The 27031-nt window shown below is 46.0% G+C and overlaps 1 protein-coding gene across 2 annotated transcripts; it reads right to left on the bottom strand.

Moving 5' to 3' along the window:
* Positions 1 to 2313: 2313 nt before the first annotated feature.
* On the bottom strand, positions 2314 to 25973 carry TGFB1 (transforming growth factor beta 1). Of its 2 annotated transcripts, none has more exons than XM_081962566.1 (7): positions 24932 to 25973; positions 15122 to 15285; positions 13931 to 14060; positions 13585 to 13662; positions 8563 to 8719; positions 6819 to 6975; positions 2314 to 4310 (listed from the first exon to the last, which is right to left on the bottom strand). In XM_081962566.1, the coding sequence occupies exons 1-7, from the start codon at positions 25332 to 25334 to the stop codon at positions 4152 to 4154; spliced, it is 1248 nt and encodes a 415-aa protein (XP_081818692.1). In that variant the 5' UTR covers positions 25335 to 25973; the 3' UTR covers positions 2314 to 4151. The 2 variants fall into 2 exon arrangements, with proteins under 2 accessions (XP_081818692.1, XP_081818693.1); XM_081962567.1 differs by having other exon boundaries at positions 4215 to 4334.
* Positions 25974 to 27031: the final 1058 nt, after the last annotated feature.

The raw sequence follows: 27031 nt of genomic DNA, 5'->3' as shown, positions 1-27031 counted from the left end.
CATGTGAAAGAATCGCATGCATCCCAACGAAAACAAACAGCCTCCACAATTATGTTTGAACCCCCCAAAATAGCTTGGCTTTCTTCCTTTGCAGGCTGCAGGAGAGAGAGAGAGAGAGAGAAATGAAAGAAATTCCAGGTTTTTTTTATTCTTAACGGACAGATGGCCAACGTCTTGGCAAAGCTGTGTGTTTTTTCTTCTGTAAAAGAAACCCCCCCCCAAAAATGCACTGTCACAAGGCTGCATTTATAGAGGGATAGAAGCACGATTGCGCGTTAAAGTGTTCATACCGCTTTATAAGGCCTTGGTGAGGCCACACTTGGAATCCTGCGTTCAGTTTCGGTCACCGCGATGCAAAAAAAGATGTGGAGACTCTAGAAAGAGTCCAGAGAAGAGCAGCAAAGGTGATTAGAGTAATATTTTAATGTGGTGTGGTTTTAATCTTCCAATAATCATTTTTTAAACTTGTTTTATAACCTGCAAGCCGCCCAGAGTCACCATGTAGGAGAGGTGGTGGCATAATAAATTAAATCAAGGAGAGAAAGAGGAATTTCCTGACAGTGAGAACAATTAATCAGTGGAACAACTTGCCTCCAGAAGTTGTGGGTGCTTTAACACTGGAAGTTTTTAAGAAGAGATTGGACAAGCATTTGTTTGAAATGATATAGGGTTCCTCTATCCCCTATATTCCCCTGACCCCTTGAGCAGGGGGTTGGACTAGGAGACCTCCAAGGTCCCTTCCAATGTTTGTTATTCTATTCTATTCTAAATAAATAAAAATCAATCTATCAGTGCCATGCGGCAGCATCCAACATTGTGGCAAAAGGGGTACCCCAACATTTGTCCTCCTCAGATCCTGTAGTCTCTGTCCACAGTGCCACTGCCTTTCTTTTTTCATTTTAAGAAAGAAAGCAGCTGCCCAAAAAATCCAACACGCTTCTAGGCTGCATCAACAGAGGGATAGATTCAAGATCCCATGAAGGGTTAATACCACTTTATAAGGCCTTGGTAAGGCCACACGTGGAATATTTGCATCCAGTTTTGGTCGCCACGATGTAGAAAAGATGTGGAGACTCTGGAAAGAGTGCAGAGAAGAGCAACAAAGAGGATTAGGGGACTGGAGGCTAAAACATATGAAGAACGGTTGCAGGAATTGGGTGTGTGTAGTCTGATGAAAAGAAGGACTAGGGAAGACACGATAGCAGTCTTCCGATATCTCAGGGGTAGCCACAAAAAAGAGGGAGTCAAACTATTCTCCAAGGCACCTGAGGGTAGAACAAGAAGCAATGGGTGGAAGCTAATCAGGGAGAGAAGCAACCTGGAATTAAAGAGAATTTTCCTGGCAGTGAGAACAATTAATCAGTGGAACAACTTGCCACTAGAAGTTGTTGGTGCACCATCACTGGGAGGCTTTGAAGAAGAGATTGGACAACCAAACGTTTCTTTGTTTGTTTGTTTACTTATTTATTTTATTTATTTATTTCATTTATTTCATGTACAGGTAATCCTCAACTTACAACAGTTCATTTAGTTTGAAGTTACATGGGTACTGATAAAAAAAGTCCCGACTGTTGCAACATCCACACAGTCATGGGATCCCAATTCAAATGATTCGTGTTTATGACGGTTGCAGCGTCCCTGGGCTCACATGACCCCTCCCCCTTCCCCTTTTGCGACCTTCTGACAAGCGAAGTCAATGGGGAAGCCAGATTCCCTTAACAGCCGTGTTACTCACTTAACAACTTCTGGGATTCGCTTAACCACCATAGCAAGAACCGTTGTAAAACGGGGCAAAACTCATTTAAGAAACGTCTCACATCGCAAGAGAAACGTTTGCAGTCGCAAGGACAAAATGGTTTTTATTCATTGATTCACTCTAGGGGACGCTGCTCAGCTCCGTTTCCAAGCCGAAGAGCCAGCGCTGTCCGAATACGTCTCCATGGTCGTGTAGCCAGCATGACTCAATGCCAAAGGCGCACGGAACGCTGTTACCTTCCCACCAAAGGTGGCTCCTATTTTCCTGCTTGCATTTTTTACGCGCTTTCGAACTGCCAGGTTGGCAGAAGCTGGGATAAGTAACCGGAGCTCCCTCCGTTATGCGTTGCTAGGGATTCAAACTGTGGAACTGCCGACCTTTCTGATCGACAAGCTCGGCGTCTTAGCCACTGAGCCACTGTGTCCTTCCTTGCCACATACCCCTCCCCAATTGTAATATCAGGCTAATGGGCTGCCTGGGTTTGTCCCGAACTTAGTTTAGGATAAATGGGGGACCTTTCCTTGCCAGGTTGTGCGAAGAAAGCCATCACGCGTGAAGCCACAATACGGTTTTTATTGGTTTGGAAGTTGCACGTTACATAAATACAGTCCATTTATTAAGGCAAGTTTCGGATGGAGCTGATTTTGCAAAACAGTGTGTGGCCCCAAATGTACTACTGACACCGTTAAGGTTAGAGAGAGAGACAAAAGAGCAAAATTGGGGCAGATCCTTCTCTTATCCTGGGAGCCCCGGGGAGCAAGTCTTGTCCTCTTGAAGAGAGAATCTTTCAAGGCAACCCCAATTCTTGACAAACTTTTTCTCCGAACATTCAAAATCCCCTAGCGTTAGGCTCAAAAACGGTGAAAGTGATGCTTTACAGCAGGGGTGTCCAAACTTGGGAACTTTAAGACTTGTGGACTTCAACTCCCAGAATTCCCCAGCCAGCCACGCTGGCTGGGGAATTCTGGGAGTTGAAGTCCACAAGTCTTAAAGTTCCCAAGTTTGGACACTCCTGCTGTACAGAGGGTCCTCGGCTTACGAACTTTCTTTTAGCAACTGTTCGAAGTTACGAGGCCACTACGAGAAGTGACTTTCGTCTCTGTCCTCACGCTTACGACGATTGCAGCATCCTTCTCCTCCCCCCCCCCCCCCCGGTCACAAGATCAAAATGCAGGCCCTTGGCAACCAACCGGTGCAGCATCCTGGGATTACAGGGATTCCCACCCCTTGGCAATCTTTGCAGCTGCATTCGTTTAACGACCGCGCAATTCACTCAACGGCAGCGATTTGCTTAACAAAAAGAAAAGATTGCTAAATTGGACACTGCTCTCTTTACGACGTGCAGTGGAAATTGTTCTGTTTGTGTTCGTAAGTTGAGGACTTCCTGTATTACTGTCCCAACTGGAATAACCCATCCACCCCGCCTTTTTCGGTGTTATATATGCCAGCACTATAAGAGCCCCAAAGAGTCCCTGATCCCGTTTTTCCTCCATCCAATTTCTCCTCCAGCATCTTCTAACACCAGTGGGAAGCCAGCGTGGGGCGGGGGAAGTGGGGACAGCAGAGCCACAAGGTAGAAGGGAGAGTCCTTCACCCCATGCAATTTGGGTTTTTTTCCAAGAACGAGGTCTGAATATTGTCCGAATGACCACATCTATGAGCTGGAAGACGAGTGTAAAGATGAATTTATCCGGTTTTGGGAATGCCGTCTTCCCTTCCCCACCAGATCCCAAAGCAGAGAATCGGGCATCATCCGGCAACCCAGGAACTCCGCCAAAGTTTGGGCATCTGAAGAAATTCCCTCTGGATCGTCTGGACTAAACTGTCCCAAAGTCAGCCTGGCAGGCCTTCAGCCGTTTTATCCCCCTTTTACAATCCCTGACCCCAATAACATTTTAATTCCTTATTTCCTTTTGCCGTCTTGCAGCAAATTGCTTCCTCCTGCTTCGGTTTGCAAGAGGAGATTTTATCTCTTCCCGGCCCATTTTTTGGTCGCTGCGTGCCTCTCTTCCTCTTCCTTCTTCTTCCTCCTCTTTCTTCCTCTCTCTCTCTCTCCTGAAAAAGTCCTCTCCACCACCGAAGCCAAAGAATTGAAAAAAAAAAAGACCATCCTCACCCCTCCCCAAAAACATAAATTTACCAAATAAAATAATAATAATAATAACAACAATAACAATACAAGTTGTGTTTAAAAACAAAACAAAGAGAGAGAGAGAGATTCCTTTTTTTGTGAAGACAAAAAGGAAAAAAGACGAAAGGAAAAAAGGCACAAAGTTTTAGCAGAGGGGGGTGGGGGGAAGCAAAGTCGGCATCCTCACAGTCCTGACTCCTTCCCCTCCCCCCCCACCTGCAGGGATCGTTCAGACATTCCCAAGTCCACCACCGATCCTTTTTCTCAGCTACACCGGCACGATTTGACAATCATGTTGGAAAGCTGCTCTACTTTGGCTTGCCGGCCGACGTAATACACGATGCCCAAGGGTTCCAGCTCATCGGGGACACAACAGGGTGCAGCTGAGGCCGAAGGATTGTGCAGGTTGTAGAGTGCGAGGACCTATGCGAAGGAGACAAGAACAGCCTGCTGAGAAATGCAAGATCTCTTAATAAAGAAATGATTATCCTCCCACTTTCGGCTATAACCGTGTTGCTTGTATTTTTATGATTCATATTGTTCTGTTTCCCAGTTGCAATGGATGGCTGTGAAGGTTGGACCATAAGGAAGGCTGAGCGTCAAAGAATGGAGGCCTTTGAACTCTGGTGCTGGAGAAGACTCCTGCATTGAGTCCCTTGGACTGCAAGGCGATCAAAGTGGTCAGTCCTAGAGGTGGTCAACCTTGACTGCTTTTTAGAAGGCCCGATCTTGAAGATGAAACTCAAATACTTTGGCCACCTAATGAGAAGGAAGAAGGACTCCCTGGAGAAGAGCCTCAGGCTGGGAACGATGGAGGGCAAAAGAAGAAGAAGGGGATGGCAGAGAAGGAAGTGGCTGGATGGAGTCACCAAAGCAGTCAGCGTGAGCTTCAATGGACTCCGGAGGATGGTAGAGGACAGGAAGGCCTGGAGGAATGTTATCCATGGAGTCGTGATGGGTTGGACACAACTTCACAACTAACAACAACAACATTGTTCTGTTTGTCTCCTAGTATGACTTGATTGCTTATTAGTAACCTATGACTATCGCTAAGTGTTGTGCCTTATGATTCTTAATGAACGTATTTTTTTCCTCTCTTTTTTCTTTTCTTTTTTTCCTTTTGTGTACACTGGAGAGCAAAGACAACTTCCTTGTGTGTCCAATCACACTTGGCCAATAAAGAATTCTATTCTATTCTATTCTGCCACACCTGGAGTGCCACATCCAGTTTTGGTCACATTACAAAAAGGATGTTGAGACTTTGGAAAAAGTGCAGAGAAGAGCAACTGAAACGATTAAAGGCTTGGAGACTAAAACATGATGACGGACGGCTGCAGGATTTGAGAAAAGAAGGACTAGGGGGGAGATGATAGCAGGCTTCTGGTATTTGAGGAGCTGCCACAAAGAAGAGGAGGGAGTCAACCTATTCTCCAAAGCCCCTGAAGGCAGGACAAGAAATGATGGATGGAGACGAATCAAGGAGAGAAGCATCCTGGAATTAAGGAGAAACTTCACAGTGAGAACAATTGCCACCAGAAGTTCGTGGGTGCTCCCATCACTGGAGATCTTTAAGAAGCAACCATTTGATTGAAATGGTTATCCAGCTCTCCATCCTTCCGAAGTGGGTCAAATGAGGACCCAGATTGTTGGGGGCAATAATGCTGGCTCTCTAAACCCCTTGGAGAGGGCTGTAAAGTACTACGAAGCGGTATAGAAGTCCAAGTGCTATTGCTATTATAGGGTCTGTTGCTTGAGCAACAGGGAGTCGGACTAGAAAGCTCTCCAAGATCGCGTCCAACTCTATTCTGAATTGAATTGATTTGGGGAGGTTTGGTGCGGCATGATTTGGTTTGAGGATTGTCCTAGCCAAACGAAGCCTTCGGCACAAGTCTGGACCACCCATAGTTTTCTTCCCTACTCTCTTGAACCCAACTGGGAGAAAACAGGCCATCAATCTTGGCTGGCCAAATGCCAGTCACTTGCTCAACTTTTAGCTAATGCTTTCTTCGTAGGGAGGCGCCAGGCTGCAAAGCCAACCAGGCTGCAAAACCATCCGTAGGCCTGGTGCCTTGGTTTTTTCATCCAAAGCCAGGAAATTAATTATCCTCCTTCCTTTATCAAAACAGCCAAAGTAGAAAAACAGAAATATCCACAGTGTATCCAGCCCCTAAAAACCAACAAGGTCAATAATTTGCAAATAGATTTAGAAGTTTAAAAATGTTGAGCCTGCTTCACAAGGGGGGAGGAATTAATGTTTTTGCAATCTATTGATCAATATTCAACTGGAGGGGGGGATCATATATGTTTACAGGCAATCCTCGACTTACGACCACAATTGACCCCCCCCAATTTCTTTTTGTTGCTGCGTGCAAAACGTTTGTTAAGTGAGTTTTGCCCCATTTTACGACCTTCCTTGCTACGGTTGTTAAGATAATCACTGTGGTCGTTAAGCTAGTGACAGGGTTGTTAAGTGAAATCGGCTTCCCGGTTGACTTTGCTTGTCAGAAGGTCGCAAAAGGGGATCGCGTGACCCCGGGATAATGCGAGCGTCATAAATACGAGTCAGTTGCCAAGCGTCTGAATTTTGATCATGTGACCACGGGGAGCGCTACAACGGTCGTAAGTGTGAAACAACAGTCATCAGTCACCTTTTTCAGTGCTGGGGTAACTTTGAACAGTCGCTGTTGTAAGTCAAGGACTACCTATGGTTGTGCCTTTTTAAAAAAAAATACACATTTTTAATGTCTGGTTCATTTTTTTGTTTTTTTTTGTTTTAAAAATCCCTTTTTTTAAAAGTTTTGAATTTAACATTCTGAATAAAAATAAAAAAGATGAAAAGCAAAAAAAAACAACCCCAGTATATTAAAAATGAACTTTCCGGACATTTCTGACAGGTGCTGGGCAGTCACCTGTGAAGGGAACAAGACTTACCTTGCTATATTGAGTATCTGAGCTCCAGAGGTAAGGACAAGGCCCCATGCAGAAATTGGCATAGTAGCCTTTAGGTTCGTAGATCCACTTCCATTTTAAATCTTTTCGGAAATCGATATAGAAACGCCGTACGCAGCAATTCTTAGCTTCCAGGGCTCTAGGAAAAAGGAGCCAGAAAATACCCTTAAGTCCTTTTGCTCTGAACTTGGGGACCTCCAATTTTCTGAATGGAATGGAACGGAAGGGAACGAAACAGAACAGAAATAATGTAATGGAATGGAATGGAATGGAACAGAACAGAATAGAATAGAGCAGATATAATATTAGAATCGAATATAAATAGGAACAGGAACAAGAGTAGAGTAGAGTGGAATGGAATGGAACGAAATAGAACAGAAATAATGTAATGTAATGTAACGGAATGGAACAGAACAGAATAGAATAGAGCAGAAATAATATTAGAATCGAATATAATAGGAACAGGAACAAGAGTAGAGTAGAGTGGAATGGAATGGAACGAAATAGAATAGAAATAATGTAATGTAATGGAACGGAATGGAACAGAACAGAACAGAATAGAGCAGATATAATATTAGAATCGAATATAAATAGGAACAGGAACAAGAGTAGAGTAGAGTGGAATGGAATGGAACGAAATAGAATAGAAATAATGTAATGTAATGGAACGGAATGGAACAGAACAGAACAGAACAGAATAGAGCAGATATAATATTAGAATCGAATATAAATAGGAACAGGAACAAGAGTAGAGTAGAGTGGAATGGAATGGAACGAAATAGAACAGAAATAATGTAATGTAATGTAACGGAATGGAACAGAACAGAACAGAATAGAATAGAGCAGAAATAATATTAGAATCGAATATAATAGGAACAGGAACAAGAACAAGAGAGGAGTAGAATGGAATGGAATGGAACGAAATAGAATAGAAATAATGTAATGTAATATAACAGAATGGAACAGAACAGAATAGGACAGAAATAATATGAGAAGAGAAGAGAGGAGAATAGAACAGAACAGAACAGAGAATAGATAATATACCAGACTAGAGAGAAAATTAGAATAGAATAGAATAGAATAGAATAGAATAGAATAGAATAGAATAGAATAGAAAATAGAATAGAAAATAGAATAGAAAATAGAATGGAATGGAATGAAATAGGAGTAGAATAATAATGGAATGGAATGGAACGGAACAGAGTGAAATAGAAAAGAATGTTTTGTTTGGCCAAGTGTGATTAGGTCAACAAGGAATTTGTCTTTGGTGCAGAAGCTCTCAGTGTACATGCAAATCAACAGAGTAATAATAATAATCATCCTAATGATACCAATAAGGGAAGGATAAGAGTAATACAGCCTTGCTACTTTAGCAGTTAGGGGTTCAGCTGAGAGATGGCACAAGGGGAAAAGCTGTCCCTGTGTCTGATATATTTATTTGATTGGTTGATTGATCAATAAACTTGATCAATCAATCAAAGTTTTAAAACAGCCGCTGGTGGGAAGCCCCCCAACCTAGCAGGAAGGCGGGGTCAAGCACAGAGTTAGCCTGGAGTCTCTGTGCAACCCCAAAAGGGCTAGGAAAGACCCTCCCCAAATTCCTTGGAGCCTTATCTATTTGGAGGATGCCAATCTGGGGAGATTCCTGTATTAGAGGCAGAAGGTAATAAAGTAGTTAGCTCGAACTCTGCCTGTTCACGCCTCACTTAGTGACGCAGTGACTTACTGGCTGCTGCAGAAATCTGCATCAGGGTTGGCCCGTTTTGTCCGCTTGTGACTCGAGGAATCGGCCCGTTCTGGCGTGGTGGCCATGATCCACAGGTACGGCCGCTGCTTTGATTTCCCAATTAATGGGCCCTGGTCCCCTCTTTTGACCCTGGTGCCTGCAAAGGGAAGGGGATGCATTGACTTGCCTTCCTCGCAAAGTGAGCCAGGATGCTCCATGGAATTGGGATCTGTTGCGACTTTCTCCAAAGTCAGCTCGAAAAAACCACTCGAAAGTTTACGGTTGATGCATTGGGGAGGGAAGGAAGAATCCGAATTATAGGTACTCCTTAACTTTCCACTGTTCTTTTAAATCAGGGGTGTCCAAACTTGGGAACTTTAAGACTTGTGGACTTCAACTCCTGGGGAATTCTGGGAGTTGAAGTCCACAAGTCTTAAAGTTCCCAAGTTTGGACACCCCTGTTTTAAATAGAATAGAATAACAGAGTTGGAAGGGACCTTGGGGGTCTTCTAGTCCAACCCCCTGCTTAGGCAGGAAACCCCACACCACTTCAAACAAATGGTTATCTAATCTCTTCTTTAAAACTTCCTGTTTTGGAGAATGTACAACTTCTGGAGGCAATTTCTATTCCACTGGTTAATTGTTCTCACTGTCAGGAAATTGCTCCTTAATTCTAGGTTGCTTCTCTCCTTGATTAGTTTCCACCCATTGCTTCTTGTTCTGCCCTCAGGTGCTTTTGGAGAATAAGTTGACCCTCCCCTCTTTTTTGTGGCAGATCCTCAAATATTGGAAGACTGCTATCATGTCTCCCCCAGTCCTTCTCTTCACTAGACTAGACATACCCAGTTCCTGCAACCGTCCTTCATATGTTTTGGCCTCCAGTCCCCTAATCCTCCTTGTTGCTCTTCTCTAAACTCTTTCTAGAGTCTCCACATCTTTTCTACATCCTGGCAACCAAAACTGCATGCAAATATTCCACATGTGGCCTTACCAAGGCCTTATAAAGTGGTATTAACCCTTCACGGGATCTTGAATCTATCCCTCTTTTTATGCGGCCTAGAACTGTGTTGGATTTTTTGGGCAGCTGCTTTCTTTCTTAAAATGAAAAAAGAAAGGCAGTGGCACTGTGGACAGAGACTACAGGATCTGAGGAGGACAAATGTTGGGGTACCCCTTTTGCCATAATGTTGGATGCTGCCGCATGGCACTGATTGATTGATGGATTGATTTTTACTTGTTTAATTTATTATGCCACCATCTCTCCTACATGGTGACTGTGGGCGGCTTGCGGGTTATAAAACAAGTTTTAAAAATGGTTATTAAAAGATTAAAACAACACAACGTTAAAATATTACTGGTAGCCCTCGATGTACGACCGCAGTGGAACTCATTATTTCTGTTGCTAACAGTTGTTAAGTGAGTTTTGCCCCATTTTTGGCCACTTTCTGGCCACAGTTGTTAAGTGAAGTGTTAAGGGAGAGAGGGGAGAGAGAAAGGAATTAGTTTCCGAGTTCAGAAATGACTCCTGCATTCGTTCTGGCCATCCTTTTGACCAAAACCTTCCTCTTAACTCCACACTCGGCCGTTACTCATCCATTCTGAGAGCACGCGATGCAATTTTGGCAAGCAAACCAAAGAGGCGAAATCTTCTTTTCCTCCCTCTCCCTCCCCAGGAGCAGAAGGTCAGTAACAGCTTGCAAAAATCTGACCGAAGCTTCTCTGTAAGCCGGAAGTCACCCCAGAGGGTGCCTGCTGCATCCCTGCATGACTCAAAACCTACAACTCCCAGCCACAAAGGTTGGCAGGAAAACGGCCGACAAGAGGCGGAAACTCTGAGACGGAAACAGGAAGGAGAAGTCGCTGCGTTCACCAGCGATGCCTCTGTTCTAATTTGGGAGGAAATAAGGTGTGTTTTGACAGCAAAGTTCTTAAGAAGGGTGTTATGCCTTGCAAGCAGAACACCTATAGTGGACTCCATGCATGGCCCCATCCTGGTGGACAGGGTCCCCTGCTGAATTTTGGTCACCATGATAGAAAAAAGATGTTGAGACTCTAGAAAGAGGCAACCAAGATGATTAGGGGACTGGAGGATAAACCATAGGCAGAACGGTTGCAGGAACTGGGTATGTCTAGTTTGATGAAAAGAAGGACTAAGGGAGACATGATAGAAGACTTCCAATGTCTGAGCTGCTTTTCAAAAGGCAACTGAACTTCCTTATGTATTTTTTTATTTTAAGTTTAATTTCTCATCAAGAAGCTTCTTCAGTTCTAAACTGAAGAAACGTCTTGGATGAGAAATGCAACTTTAAAAAAAATGCAAAAGTTCTAAACTGAAGAAACCTCTTGGATGAGAAATGCAACTTTAAAAAAAATGCAAAAGTTCTAAACTGAAGAAACTTTTTGGATGAGAAGTGAAACATTTTCAAGGGAAAAAAATCAAGAAAGTCCAGTTATCTTTTGAAAAAGCATCTTTGGGACAACCTTGACCTGGACAGTTGAGAATCTCCATAGACATTTGAGGGGCTGCCACAGAAAAGAGGGGGTCAAGCTATTCTCCAAAGCACCAGAAGGCAGAACAAGAAGTGACGGATGGAAACTAACCAAGCCGAGAAGCAACTGAGAACTAAGGAGAAATCTCCTAACAGTGAGGACGACTAACCAGTGGAATGGCTTCCTGCAGAAGCTGTGGGTACTCCATCATCACTGGAGGGCTTCAAGAAAAGATTGGAAAGCCATTTGTCTGGAATGGAATAGCCTCCTGCTTGAGCAGGGGGTTGGACTAGAAGACCTTCGAGGTCCCTTCCAACTCTTGTTATTCTATTCTATTCTATTCTATTATTCTATTCTACACTATTCTATTCTACACTATTCAATTCTACAATACTGTTACTTTCTTTTAGCTGACATAACTCAGTCAGTGTGTCTGGGACGGTGTGTATGTGTTATATTAGTGTGCACAGTTTTCAGCAATTCCGTGAAGGAGATTCTTAGCAGGCTGTACCATATGGGGTGTGTGTGTGAGAGAGACACATGCATACACACACACGCACACACAACTGAGTCAGTGGGCTTGGCACGGCTTGCATACACATCCCCCCTGCCAGCCCCCCCCCTACCCCACCCCAAAGTCTTGGGCTGAAAGAACAGCAGGCATCAGAAGAAGGAAGTTGGCTGAACCAATTTCCCAGAATAAAATTTGACTGTATGAGTTGCAGTTGCGAAGTTTTGCAGGCAGCAGAGATGTGCAAAGGGGGGGGGGGAATAGAGAGGGAGGGGAGAAGGGGAGGCCTCTGGTCAGGGCCTGGGTCTCAACTCCCCCATTAAGGGACACGGCCAAAGATTTATCTTCTGAATACTGGTGGGTTTTTTTTTCTCCTTTCAATTCCCTGCAAATTATCTTTAACCCGGAGCAGCCTTGCAAAGCCGCCATGTGAATACAGGGAGCACATTGATGCATCCCACACTGGCCCATAAACCTCTGTTGACAGAGCAGGAGGGCTGGAGTCATCTAACAGGCTGAGGAGCTGGCCTGGCTTGGCAGGAGTTTGATTTTGCCTGCTGGGCAGCCCTGACCTTTGCGGTTTGCAGCGTCCACCACAGCTTCGCCTATGAGCTGCCTGGAGAGGCTTCCTGGCTGCAGTGTCACATGACCAACAGGAATGTTGTGAAGATATTTCCATCAATCAGAATAGAGCCGGAAGGGACCTTGGAGGTCTTCTAGTCCAGCCCCCCCCACCTGCTCAAGCAGGAGACCCTATACAATTTGACACACAAGTGGCTGTCCAGTCTCTCTTTAAAAACCTCCAGTGATGGAATGCCTAGAAGTTCTGGTGGCAAGCTGTTCCGCTGGTTAATTGTTCTAACTGTCAGGAAGTTTCTCCTCAGTTCTAAGTTGCTTCTCTCCTTGATTAGTTTCCACCCATTGCTTCTTGTTCTGCCCTCAGGTGCTTTGGAGAATAGTTTGACTCCCTCTTCTTTGTGGCAACCCCTGAGATATTGGAAGACTGCTATCATGTCTCCCCTGGTCCTTCTTTCTCTTAAGCTAAACATACCCAGTTCCTGCAACCGTCCTTCATATGTTTTAGTCTCCAGGCCTTTAATTATGCTAGTAGTTACTCTCATCTGCACTTTTTCCAAAGTCTCAACATCTTTTTTGTAATGTGGTGACGGAGACTGGATGCAACTCTTCCAGGTGTGAGGTGATTAAGGCAGGGGTGTCCAAACTTGGGAACTTTAAGACTTGTGGACTTCAACTCCCAGAATTCCCCAGCCAGCCATGCTGGCTGGGGAATTCTGGGAGTTGAAGTCCACAAGTCTTAAAGTTCCCAAGTTTGGACACCCCTGGATTAAGGCTTTAGAAAGCGGTACTAATGCTATGTAATAAAATAAAAGGAAACGAAGGGGAGAAAATAGTACTCTGTAAGCCGGCCAGCGTCACCTGGCAAGGATGACAAGTAACGGGAGCTCACTCCGTTACGCGGCGCTAGGGATTCGAACCGCTGAACTACCGACCTTCTGATCGACACGCTCAGCGTCTTAGCCAACTTAGCAGTCCCTTAGACTGGACATAAGTCACTGTTTTCAACGCCGTTGCAACTTCAAAGTGTCAGTAAATGAATAGTGATGAGATGAGGAGTCTCTCCCCATAGATCAGGGGTGTCCAAACTTGGGAACTTTAAGACTTGTGGACTTCAACTCCCAGAATTCTGGCTGGGGAATTCTGGGAGTTGACGTCCACAAGTCTTAAAGTTCTCAAGTTTGGACACCCCTGCCATAGATGGAGTGGTGTATGGGAGCTATGATCCTTATTCTGGGAGTTGAAGTCCACAAGTCTATTCTGGGAGTTGAAGTCCACAAGTCTTAAAGTTCTCAAGTTTGGACACCCCTGCCATAGATGGTGTGGTGTATGGGAGCTATGATCCTTATTTAGAGACTTAAATTAGCAAATGGGGTCAAATGAGATATTGGGTGGGGCAACCCCCCCCCTCATCCCCCGCCCACTCCCCCTTGCCCGGTTCTTACCTTCAATTTGTATCGCTAGATCATTTCGTTGGCCATCACAGGAACAGTGAGTGCTAAGTCGGAATCTCCCCAGCTTGTCTGAAATACATACGTTAGGATGGGGGGGTGGGGGGTGAGGATTGGAGCCCTCTCCGAAGCCAGCAAGCTGTTTTAGAGAAGCCCCTCGCTCACCCCCAAAGCAGAATCACTAGAATTCTGGGAATTGAAGTCCGCCCATCTCAAAGCTGCTACGTTTGCAAACAGGATTCTGAAAACGAGGTCTACCTTTTCGTTGGCACAAAGGAGAGCCGGCCCCCGGTGCCCCCCGCCCCCCTCCCCGGTCATGCCTCCCCTCCTTCCACCTTACCTCTACTTGCGAGCCACAAGCGGAGAACAGTGGTGGCATCGAAGGAGAGCCATTCTTTTTCGCTCTTCACCTTTAACGACAGCCCTTGAAGGTAGTACCAAGTGGAATCATTCCCTGAGTGGTCTTTTTGCTATAAGGAGAGAGGGAGGAGGCAAAACGCCTTAAAGGGACAGCTTCTGTGGACATTTACAAAGCCCAGCAAACGACCCTTGCCTGCTTTGTCTCGTCTAGCTTTTGGTTTTAAAAGAAAAAGGTTCTAGTCCTCAAACCCTTTTTTGTTGTTGTTTTGGCTTTTTTTCTGCCCTTTGGGCCAAACGAAACAAAGCTATCACCCGTTTCGCAGCAAGGCGGGGGGTGGGTGGGGGGAGATCAAAGCCAAGGGGTTTATAAAAGCACGTGAAAAATAAAACCGCAGTTTCCCTCTTTTTTCCTACTAAATTTATCCACTCTGGCGTGAAGAGACTTTCCAGAGTAGACTATAAAAACAGAGGGGAAGATTTCAGATTCCAGTCCTGTGTTCCAATCCTGTTTTTCCTCCATCCTATTCTGGGCGCTTTTTTTTTTTGCTGTGGTTATTAAGTGAATCACTTCAGTTGTTAAGTGAATCATGCAGGCATTAATCGAGTCTGGCGTCCCTTATTGAGACTTTGCTTGTCAGAAGCCAGCTGGGCAGATAAGAATTGATGATCATATGACCTTGCGGCAGTACAACAGGCATAAAGACATGCCAGTTGCCAAGCTCCCAAATTTTGATCACGGGACCATGTTAGTATGATAAATCAGTTCTCTAAGTTACTTTTTGTAACTTCGGTCGGTCACTAAACGAATGGTTTACCTCAAAGAGTCCCTGTGCTCTGGGAACGGTTAAGGAGGAGCTGCCCTCACCGCCTTTCTCCCACACCAACTCTCCAAGCTTCGCTGTCTCTTGCTCCTCAAGGAATGCAGCCCCTCCCTTCTGGGAATCCAGACTACAGTCTACCCCACCCTACCTAGTAAATCTCCAGTAACTTTGAATGGTCAGTAAACGAATGGTTTACCCCAAAGACTCCCTGTGCTTTGGGAACGGTTAAGGAGGATCTATCCTCACCCTCTTTCTCCCACAACAACACTCCAAGCTTCGCTACCTCTTGCTCCTCAAGGAATGCAGCCCCTCCCTTCTGGGAATCCAGACTACAGTCTACCCCATCCTACGTGGTAAAGCTCCAGGCGCTGCTCTTGCCCATGTCCAGAGGCTTGCATCCTCAGCTCTGCCCGGTACAGCAAGTTGGGGTCACTAATGGCATTCCGGATGTCTTCGATGTCGAATCCAAAGTAGACATTTTGGTTATCCTTCTTGTACTGATCGCCGTAGCTTTCTAAGAGAGAGGAGACAGGAAGCAACAACTGGAGATGAACAGAAGACCCATTTTATGACTGTTCATGCTACAGTGGTTAAGTAGCAAATCACCGAAGTTGTTAAGTTAGTAAGTTACGCTTGGCAGAAGGTCGCAAAAGGGGACCGCTTGAACCCTGGGACACTGCAGCCGTCATAAATACGAGTCGGTTGACCTGAATTTTGCGTGCAAAAATGTGGCAACTTGTATACGTGTAAAGAACGGTCGTAAGTCACTTTTTTCAGTGGCATCGTAACTTCAAACGATCGCTAAGCAAACTGTTGTAATACGAGAACTACTCATAATCAGGAAGATTTCTAACCTCGGGCTCCCTTTTTACCCAGCTCAACAGAATCAGCAAATCACTGAAATCTCCAACACTGGAAGTCTTTAAGAAGAAGTTGGATAACCATTTGTCTGAAATGGTGTAGGGTTTCCTGCCTAAGCAGGGGGTTGGACTAGAAGACCTCCAAGGTCCCTTCCAACTCTGTTGTTCTATTCTATTCTATTCTACTTTACTCTATTCTAAATTCTTCATTATTCTATTCTATTCCATTCCATTCCATTATCTATTCTGATACTAATTCTATTCTTTCAATAGACTTTATATTCAAGATCTGAGCCCAGCTATATGGGTCAGGACCAGTTGTATGACCTCTGGGGCTCAGCTGTTTTCAGAACACTGGTTCATCCATCCATCCATCCATCCATTCATCCAGGCAAACCGGAGGATTTCCAAAACACATTCACCAACTCAACCCAACCTCATTTCTCCCCTCCCCCCCTTTTATTTGCCCGTATGACTTCGTCACAGCATCTATTTCAGCTACAGGAAGGGTCTATTTTTAAAGTCTCTCTTCCTTGGGAGATCAAAGGAGCTTTGACTTTGGTCAAAGAGACAGAGACCATGGGTTGTGCTTTTTTTTGTTTTGTTTTTTCAAGTTTCTCTCCAAGTCTCCAACCACAGCATTCGGGATTGTTCGTTTGTCAAAAATATGCACCGTCTTCCGTTGCAAACAAACAGGACACAGCAATTTGGAGAAAACAAAGATAGAATCCAGGGCGAGGAAATTGGAAGGAAGAAAGGAAGAGAACCTTCAGAGAAGGAAAAACAAAAAAAAATATTCGTAGATTTAATAAAAGAGAAGAGAGCAAGAAATTGAAAGAGACACACAGAGAGAGAAGATAAAGAAAAAGAAGAGAAAAAGGAAGATACAGAAAAAAGAAGATAAAGAGGAAGAAAGAGGAAAGAAAGAAGAAAAAAGGATAAAGAAAGAAGATAAAGAAAAAAGAAAGAGAAAAGAAGATAAAGAAAAAAAGATAAGAATAAAGGAATAAGAAAAGAAAAAAGATAAAGCAAGAAAGAAGATAAAAAGAAAGGATAGAAAGAAGAAAAATAAAAAGAAGAAAAAGGAAAGAATGAAAGAAAGAAAGATAGAGAAACAAACATTCCCAGGTTGCCAACTTATCTAAGGAGATTGACTTTGTCTGCTCTTCTGCTCACAAACGGCAGAAAGCAGCCAATGTAAGTTTGTGGACTTAGCCATCCAGCCCAGGAAGAACTGATGAAAGAAAATATATATTGTGTTTTTCAAGCGAGCGTCCTCCGAACTCCCATGAAATCATACTGTGTTTTCCCTCCCAGATGCCGGGAGTCTGACTCAGTCCTGGGGTCATCTTTGAAGCTGCCAAAATTATTATTCAACATTTGGTGGTCTCTACCGTAAAGCACAGAAGCCCCGTTGGGGGGGAGAGAAGCAGGAAAATTGGCTCCGCCCTCTCCTCCTCCTCACCCCCCCACGACCATCACCACTAGGGACCACTTCCTTATCAGTGGTAGGACAGGGAAAATGGCCCCCAGATTGCCCACTTCCCCTCTTTAATGGATGTGGTCATCCTTTTTTTCATTGTTTCCAGATGACACAGCCGGGGGGAGGACGGGACGGGGGACGGACAGTGACCGCAATTTCTTCCAAAAAAAAAAAAAGGAATTTTGCAGGCTGATGTTTTACAGCTGCACAGAGCCAGATAAGGTGTTGGGCCTTATCAGCCGGAGGAAATTCCCAAACTATTTTTGGGACTTTCCAACATGACAAAGCCCAGAAATAAAACAAGCTCCCCGAAATTATAGGGCGAACCCAAGTTCCCTGCGGACGTCAGTTTTCCTGGCTGCAAAATGGGAAGATGTTGATGAGGTCCTTAAAAAGGGCTACTAAAAGAAGAATCTTACGTGGAACTTTAAAGAGTGCCCTCTGGGGAGTTCTGGGAATCGAAAGCCCGTGGATCTTAATGCTGTTTGGGGTATTCGGGGACTTAAAGGTAAAGGCTCCCCACGCAATCGTTCCTGACTCTAGGGGGCGGTGCTCATCTCCGTTTCAAAGCCAGAGAGCCAGCGCTGTCCGAAGACGTCTCCGTGGTCACGTGGCCGGCATGACTCAACGCCGAAGGCGCACGGAACACTGTTCCCTTCCCACCAAAAGTGGCTCCTATTTTTCTACTTGCATTTTTCAACATGCTTTCGAATGCTAGGTTGGCAGAAGCTGGGACAAGTCACGGGAGCTCACTCCGTTATGCGGCGCTAGGGATTCTAACCCCCGAACCGCCGACCTTTCTGATCGACAAGCTCAGCGTCTTAGCCACTGAGCCACCGCATCCCTTCTGGGAGTTAAGATGCTTCAATTTAAAGAATGCTGCCTGGGGAATTCTGGGAGTCGAAGTCCACATACATATCTTCAAGCTGCCAAACACTGCTTTAAGTGATTTTTTTTTTTAAAAAACAAAGCTCTCCTTACTTCAGTGTAAACCTGTGGACATAGGTATGAACTGCCATGGCAGGTATATGAATCATGGTAGGCCTATTTCTCTCTCTGAAATAGTCTCTAGTTGGACTAGAAGACCTCTAAGGTCCCCTTCCAACTCTTGTCATTCTGTTATTCTTCTGCTCTAGTATGAGATGCGCAGAGGCAGCTCCCCAGACCTCCAGGGGTTGAGTGAAGCACCTCCACCTTGGAGATTTGGGGAAGCACCTGGGCTACAAAAATCAGCGCTGAGGATTTAGAATTAGAATAAGAGAGTTGGAAGGGACCTCGGAGGTCTTCTAGTCCAACCCCCGCTGCTTAGGCAGGAAACCCTACACCACTTCAGACAAAAGGTTGTCCAATCTCTAAAAATAAATTTATCACTCCCCGCTCCAGAATGGGCACAGGTGGGCAGCATCTCTCCACGGTTGAGCCTTCGGATCTGGAATGGCTCCCTTTGAAGGAGGTTCCTCCAGGTTTGGGGCTGCTGTTGGAGGTCAGAAAACAGCCCCGATGGGACTTATGGGGGAGAAGAACCCGAAGCCACAAACGGAAGCCCGTTTTGGGACCATGCGGGGGGTGGGGTGTCCTTATCCCCGAGAAAAGGAGCACAGGACATCCGTCTTTGGAGCTTCACGTTATCAACAGCCCAAGTGCTTTGCTAAAGTCATGCTAAGCGGATGTGTCTGTCTCAACCTTCCCCACAATGTGTGCCCCCCCAACACACACACACACACACACACACACACACACGCACTTGGGGCTACCGTCTTTGTGTTCGCCTCTTGCGTGACTTTGAATTTGTGTGACTGTGGCACGCTCCAATGGTCGCAAGTGTGAAAAACGTTTCACACTTACAATCCTAAACAAAGGGTTGGACGTCAAGGGAGATCCATATTCAGGAGTTGAGCGATGGAAATAAAGGGGATCTCACACACGCACAGACACACAAATGCACACACACACACATCTGGTCCATCTTCGCTCTTTCTGCAGTCCCACAACACAACACACCTAAGGAAAAATGTTCTTCTGCTTACACAACCTCCCCCCCTCTACCCTGGTTTCCTGGGCTGGTTGGCACGTGCCGGGATGGTTAAAAAAATAATAAATCCATCTTACCTTCTACGAGACCACAAAAACTACCCAAGGTGCCACCCATCCCTGCAGGGCCCGTGGGTTTGTTTAGGCGGCATGCCAGCCACACCCAGCAGGTAATTACACCTTGAACCAAGAGACAGAGTTGGCTGCAACCTGGGTGGGAGCCCCTTCTTTACGGCAGAATCTGTCCTCCCCCCACCCTGCCCCCCACCCCCCGTCTGTTATCTTCTCCCCGCTCAGTTCCCGAGAAGTCCGGATGCTGATTTTGCAGCCCGTGAGGGATTTTCCATCCGAATCTATTTTATTCTTTCTACCGTTTCCACCTCCGCTTAAAACGCGACTGTGGATCCGCGTCTCCAGTCGGCAATCGACAGTCCGAGCTGAAACTCAGTTAATCGGCTCAAATTCGCAAACTGTGTCAAACTTCCAAATACCTAATCTGCATATCAAAGGATAAGGTCTGCAAACACGAATAGAGTTCATTGAACTGGGTCTCTCGGCGGAACTGCGCTTTCCCAAGAACAAATCCCCGTAGACATACCTACACACAGACACAAAGCGCACACGCCCTTCGAGCATCACCGTAGAATCGGCCTTGTAGGCATTTCCACGCCAGGACAAGCTGCCCTTATAAAAATTGGTTTCTGTATCCCCCCCCCCTCTTTTTTTTTTCTTTCCAGGTGCCCCTAAAGGCAAACTGTTTTTTCCTTTTAGGAATAAATATTTTCTTCTTTCTTGTGTGGATCGCATTTTAACATTTATTCTTCCGCAGCCCCTGCTCGAGTTGGGACCCCAAATTATTACTTGTGGTGGACACAAAGCATGGCTTACGAAGGCTTGGCGACAGTAAACTTGGTTACCAGCTTATTTCTTGCTCCGTTTTTTTTTTTAGCTTCAGGCCTTGATAGAGGAACAAAAAGCACCCTAGTTAATTCTGTCTCCCAAGGGTTGCTGGAGGGGGAACCCTACAGCTAGGAGTGCCAGGATTTGAAAATAGAAGGTGCCAACTTAGGCCTGGCCGTGCCAAGCGAATTTCTACATGTATAAATATAGAATGTTATAGGGTTTCCTGCTTGAACAGGAGGTTGGACTAGAAGACCTCTAAGGTCCCTTCCAAATCTTTATTCTGAAATTCAGTTCAAATCCTCTTCGGCTGTTTTAAAAGGTATTGTTAGGCAACTGAGTGCCTGCGCATGCTGCTAGTCCTCTATGAGTCCACCACTGGCAAGGTAGAAGAGGGAACTGGACATTTTGGAGCAATCAACCAATTTTAGCAGGGGAGAGATAAGTCCTCGATTTATAGCCATTCATTTAGTGACTGTTTGAAGTCACTAAAATATCTTATGATCGTTTTTCACACTTGTGGCCCCTGCAGCAACATCCCCAGTGATCCATATTGAAACCCTTGGCCACTGACTCCTATTTGCGACGGTCGGTGTGTCCCGGGAGTGTCACATGATCCCCTTTTGCGATCTTTTGGCAAGCAAAGCCACTTAACGACGGTGTCGTTGCAAGGGATTCGCTTAAAAACCCTGGCAAGAAAAGTTGTAAAAAAAAAAGTCACTGAACCCCCGTCCCGCTTAGGCAATGTCGGGCTCTCAGTTCCGGTCGTAAGTCGAAGACTACCTGGCCAAGGGGCCCATCGTGCTCTGAGGCGGGACGAGCCCAGCAATTTCACCGCCGGAAGCGAGACCTCGAGTTTACCCAACCAATCTCCGTTTGCACCCGCCACCGTTCTTCCCCTCTGCCACAGCTGACGTTGCAGAAACCGAAAGAGAGAGAAACGCATCCGCTTAATTTAAAGAAAAGCTTTTCTCCCAAGGCCCTAATCGGGTTCATTGAAAGAATTTCTACAAAGGTAGCATTGGATGCAAGCCGGGAGGGGGAAAAATGTCAAAGGAAGCCGGGAATTATAAGGATAAAGCTTCTGGAACGTGCCCTCCAACAACCTCTTCTGAAAAATAAGTTTAAAATAAAAATCTTACTCCTGAAACTAGAGTTTGGGGCTGCAGAAGTGAAATCAAGGCCCATTTTATTTTTGTTTTGAAAAAATTCCCCGGGGATTTCATCGCTGCCTCCCGGCAAAGCAATAAAAAGAGGATTTTCTTCTGTGGGCAGCTGGCCTCTTTCCTCTCCTCCCCGTGTCCCATTTCTGGAGCTGCCAACCTGGCTTCTTACAGGAGGAGGCTTAAAAAAGTTAAGCCCAGTTCTGTTGCTAGATGCTGTTTCCAGTTTTGGGGGTTACCTGAGATTTGTAGAATGATGGGCAACTTTGTGACACTGCAATGCAAAGTCTCCCTAATGTGTTTTGTGTGTTGTTGTTGTTTTGATGCAGGTACCAAAAGATAGAACTTGCGTTGTGATGTCGGGATGTAGGTATGTGATTTTGGCATCAGGAAAGTCATAAGGGATCAGACAACTACCTGTATTGTATTGTATTGAACTGTATTGTATTCTGTTGTATTATATTGTATTGTATTGCATCGTATCATATTGAACTGTATTGTATTGTATCTAACAAAATGAAATTCAATGGTGAAAAGAGTAAGGCTCTACATTTAGGCAACAAAAACGAAATGCACAGGTACAGTATAGGTGGCACCTTGCTCAACAGTAGTAATTGTGAAAGGGATCTTGGAGTGCTAGTGGACAACCATTTAAATATGAGCCAGCCGTGTGCAGCAGCTGCCAAAAAAGCCAACACAGTTCTAGGCTGCATCAACACTGGGATATAATCAAGATCCTGTGAAGGGTTAATACCACTTTATAATGCCTTGGTAAGGCCACACTTGGAATACGGCATTCAGTTTTGGTCACCACAATGCAAAAAAGATGCTGAGACTCTGGAAAGAGTGTAGAGAAGAGCAACAAAGAGGATCAGGGGACTGGAGGCTAAAACATATGAAGAACGGTCGCAGGAACTGGGTAGGTCTAGTTGGAATAAAAGGACTAGGGGAGACATGATAGCAGTCTTCCAATATCTCAGGGGTTGCCCCAAAGAAGAGGGAGTTAAGCTATTCTCCAAAGCACCTGAAGGCAGGACAAGAAGCAATGGGTGGAAACTAATCAAGGAGAGAAGCAACTTAGAACTGAGGAGAAACTTCCTGACAGTTAGAACAATTAATCAGTGGAACAGCTTGCCTCCAGAAGTTGTGAATGCTCCAACACTGCAAATCTTTAAGAAGATGTTAGATAGCCATTTGTCTCGAATGGTAGGGTTTCCTGCCTACGCAGGGGGTGGGACTAGAGGACCTCCAAGGTCCCTTCCAACTCTGCTATTGTATTGTGTTGTATTGCACTGCATTGCATTGCATTGAACTGTATTGTATTGAATTGTACTGTACTGGTAGTCCTTGACCTATGTGAGCTAAAATTTTTGTTGCTAAGCGAGACAGTTGTTAAGTGCCCCATTTTACGACCCTCTTGCCACAGTCGTTAAGGGAATCACTGTACTTGTTAGTTGTTGAACCCGGTTGTTAAGTGAATCTGGCTTCCCCATTGATTTTGCTTGTCAGACGGTCGCAAAAGGGGATCGTGTAACCCCAGGGAACTGCGACCATCATAAATACAACGAGTCAGCTGCCAAACGTCTGAATTTTGTTCACGTGATGCTCAAATGGTCGTAAGTGTGAAAAACGGTCCTTTTTCAGTGCCTTTGTAACTTTGAACGGTCACTAAATGAATTGTTTTGAGAACTCCCTGTATTTACAGGTAACCAGAATGGACTCATTTGTTTAGTGACCGTTCAAAGTTACAACAGCATTGAGCAACGTGACTTAGGACCGGTTCCCACACTTATGACCATTGCGGTGTTCCTACGGTCACGCGATCTCCACTTGCAACTTTCACAGCTGGCATCCGACAAGCAAAGTCAGTGAAGGGCGACAGATTTGCTTAAACCTGGCCGGATTCACTTTACAATGGTGGCCAAACAGGTCGTAAAATGGGGCATGACTCACTCAATGACCGCCTTGCTTAGCAACACCTCAGAGGGGGAGGACCGCCTGTAACGTCTGACCATACATGAGCCATCGGCCAGTTGGCGTTGCTGCTGCTGATTTTCACTACTCTTGGCTTTATTGATGGTTTCCTCATCTCGAGAGTTTCCCTGCCGTCTTCAAAACACCTGGTGGCCCCTCCTGAAGCTTCCCACGGGGATCAGGTGAGCCCCTGCCTGCCCCCTTTAAAAAAAATTTGGGGGAGAAAGAAAATGGGATATTTAAACGTTAAGAAGTTTGAGAAGAACCAAAAGGGCTTTTTTTAGAAGAACAGAAGAGCAGAGGGACCTTAGAGGTCTTCTAGTCCAACCCCCTGCTCAAACAGCAATACTCAGTTAATAATAAATCTGAGGATCAGAAAGTCTCATCTGCTCTCGTGTCTGTGCTTGTTCAGAAGGAGGCCTTTCCTACTAAAATAATTTTCTACTTCTAATCGAACAGAATAAGAGCTGGAAGGGACCTTGGAGGTCTTCTAGTCCAACCCCGTTCAAGCAGGAGACCCCATACCATTCATCTATAGGGTTTCTTCCACAGTTTGTGAAGTTAATAGAATTAGCAGAATTGGAAGGGATCTTGGAGGTCTACTAGTCCAACCTCTTGCTCGAGCAGGAGACCCCATACCATTCCTAACAAACGGTCGTCCAGAAGATCCGGTGACAGATCCAGCACAGCTGGCTGGGGAATTCTGGGAGTTGAAGTCCACCAGTCCTAAAGTTGCCAAATATTGGACACCCTTGCTCCATACTTGTCAAAGCCCCCAGAATCTGAGCTCTCCTTTTCCGACTCACAAATCCGGAACAGTATTTTTCAAGAGGGGCCACCCCAAAAACAGTAGCTTCTCTTCTCAAGGGCCAATGAAGTCGCCAACAGTGAGAACTGAAGCTGGTGGAGATACTTCCTCCTACTTTATCTCCATCGATGCAGGAAGCACCGTCTTCCTTCCGGATCTGGTCCGTCAGCCTGCACCCAGGGACACAGAGACAGTGTCCCAGACCAACCCACTCACTCACCAACCAACCAACCTAGTCCCTTTGATGCAAGAGGGATCTTGGAGTCTTAGTGGGCGACCAGTTAAATATGAGCCAGCCCTGTGCGGCAGCAGCCAAAAAAGCCAATGCAATCCTAAATTGCATGAACAGAGGGATACAAGCAAGATCAAGTGAGGTCCTAATACCACTCTGTAAAGCCTTAGTAGGACCACATCTAGAATACTGCATCCATACTATAAAAAAGATGTGGAGACTCTAGAAAGAGTGCAGAGAAGAGCAACCAAGATGATTAGGGGACTGGAGGCTAAAACATACGATGAACGGTTGCAGGAACCGGGCATGGCTAGTCTAGCGAACAGAAGGACCAGGGAAGGCAGGAGAGCAGTCTTCCAATATTTGAGGGGCTGCCCCAGAGAGGAAGGGGTCAAGCTATTTTCCAAAGCACCCAAAGGAAAGACAAGGAATAATGGATGGAAACAAGGAGAGATTCAACCTGGAAATAAGGAGGCATTTTCTGACAGTGAGAACAATCAACCCGTGGAACAGAAGTTGCCTTCGGAAGTTGTGGGAGCTTCATCCCTGGAAGCTTTCAAGAGGAGACTGGATAGCCATCTATTAGAAATGGTGTAGGGTCCCCTGCTTGAGCGGGGAGGGGTTGGACTAGATGACCTATAAGATCCCTTCCCACTCTGCTCGTCTCTTAATCCGATGCTCCCATTCCCCCATCCCTCTACAGACTCACCATTATCAATGGGGATCATCATGAAGCGGTACACTTCCTTGGCATAGTATTCCTCGTGGATGGTCTCCTGAGGCTCCTCAGCTACCATCTCTCGGATGACTTCCATGGTGCTGTTGTAGAGGGCCATGACCTCTTCGGGTAGGGTCTGCGACTCCGACTCTTCCACCTCGGGGGGTTTCGGGAGCTTGAGTTTGCTCAAGATCTGACCCCGGATGGCTTCGATCCTCTTCCGTTTCATCAGGTCCATGTCCAAGGTTTTGCAAGTGGAGAAGGCCCAGATGGAGCACAGCTGCTGGAGGGCCACCAGGAGGAGGAAGACCAAGCCCGTGGCCTGCTGCTGCCAGCCCAAGACCCCCATGGCCCCCGAGAAACCCCGGGGCCTGTCGCAGCTCCTTGACCCCATGGTGGTGCCGTTTCCCCCTTGCCTTTCTGCTGGCAGGAACTGGTGGCTCAACGTCCTCCTCCCTTGCCAGCCAAGGAAGCTCTTGAAAGTGGCTGCTCAGAGACCGTCTCGTTCTTCTTGGCTTCTTCCTTTTGGGCTGTCCAGCCAAAGGGCTCAAAATGCATCCTTTTCTGCTTCTCTCTGTCCGGACCAGCTCAGCTTTCAGGCAGCCGGTTTCCAGACGGGACGGAGACTCACGCTACTGCCTGGCACCGCCGACGAAGCCCATGTGTCCGGATGCTGCATCTATCCAAACTCAGCCCCTGGCACCGGATCAGAGGGCTCTCGTGCCCCCTGCTCTGGGGAGAGGCTTGCGGGGTCTTTTGCCTTGGCTTCAGGAAGGGTTGAGACCGCTTGAGAAGCTGTCACAAGCCGGAGGCCTTGGGAACCTCACCGGAATGTGGCCAAGTTTGGCAGGCAGGCAGGCGGTGTTGGGGCAAGGAGAGAGCAGGGGCAGGCCTGGGAGATGCCACCAGTTCTCCTCCTTCCCTGGAGCCAACTGGCCCGTTCCTGTCTTCTTCCTCGGCGGGAAGGGCTGCAATTACACCACTCTTGTCGGGACTTGCTGACGGGCGAGCTTGGAGGTTTATAAAGCTTTTTTTTTTTGCCTCTCCCCTGCACGGGCTCCACCCAGGAAGTGGAGGGAAAGCACAGTGCCGCATATAACCCAGCGCTCGGGGAAGAGAGAGTGCTGGACAGTTACTCTGGGAAGAAAAGGGAAAGAAGGGAGGAAAGGAGGGGAGGGAAGGGAAGGGAAGGAAAAAGGAAAGAAGGAAAGGAAGAAAAAGAAAAAAGAAAAGAAAACAAGAAGGGAGAAAGAGTGGGAGAAAGAAAGAAAAGAAGGGAAGGAAGGGTGAGAGAAAGAGAAAAGGAATGAAAGAAAAAGAGGGAGAAAGAAAAGAATGAAAGAAAGAGGGAGAAAAAGAATGAAAGAAAAAGAGGGAGAATGGAGAAACAGAAAGGAAGGAAGGAAGAAAGAAAGAAAGAAAGAAAGAAAGAAAGAAAGAGAAAGAGAAAGAGAAAGAAAGAAAAGCTCAGTCATTTGTCCTGAACGGCAGAGGATCTCCTATTCAAAGGGGGTTGGACTAGAAGACCTCCAAGGTCCCTTCCAACTTTCTTATTCTATAATCCCTGATCATGTAATCAACGGAACGGCGGTGTGCCTTCAGAAATTGTAGGGGCTCTATCACTGGAGGATGAGATTGGTAGCCACCTGTCTGACAATGTACAGGGTCTCCAATTGAGCAGGGGCTGGACTAGAAGGCCTCTAAGGTGCCTGCCGACTCTGTGATTCTGCATCTTGTATTTTCAGACTGACCTCTCGCCGTACCTTCATGGTGGAAAGTGGCAGAGCCTCTTCCTCTGGGCTTTGCCACGGAAGCTGACAACAAGCCAGGTGTGGGTAGGATATGTGTTGAATGGCCATTGGCGCCAGGCCCAGGGCCACCTTCCATGCCAAGGCAGAGAGGAACAGAGCTTAAAAAAACAACAACCCCAATGCTGCTTTCGAACCATTTTTTTACCAATCACGACACGGGCGAAAAAAAAGCTCTATCGATTCTCAGTTCAAACTGAGTTTCCTGGCTACGGTCCAAGTCCCCGGGTCAGTTTCGCAGCTTCTCCCTGTCACCAGATATTTCAAGCCGCGTCTTTCTTTG

The sequence above is a fragment of the Natrix helvetica genome (assembly GCF_964273705.1).
Source record: "Natrix helvetica genome assembly, chromosome: 9".
NCBI classification, from domain to species: Eukaryota; Metazoa; Chordata; class Lepidosauria; order Squamata; family Natricidae; genus Natrix; species Natrix helvetica.
Note: the sequence above shows the minus strand (reverse complement) of the source record. Positions and strands in the feature narration are given on the sequence as shown.

Bases quoted from the DNA above. Each gene is read 5' to 3' on its own strand.
- TGFB1 (XM_081962566.1), bottom strand. From the start codon at position 25,334: ATGGGGTCAAGGAGCTGCGACAGGCCCCGGGGTTTCTCGGGGGCCATG. The intron at 15,286-24,931 runs GTGAGTCTGTAG...CCTCTCTCTTAG, and splicing joins GATGATCCCCATTGATAATG to AAAGCTACGGCGATCAGTAC. The intron at 14,061-15,121 runs GTAGGATGGGGT...CTCTCCTTATAG, and splicing joins AGCGCCTGGAGCTTTACCAC to CAAAAAGACCACTCAGGGAA.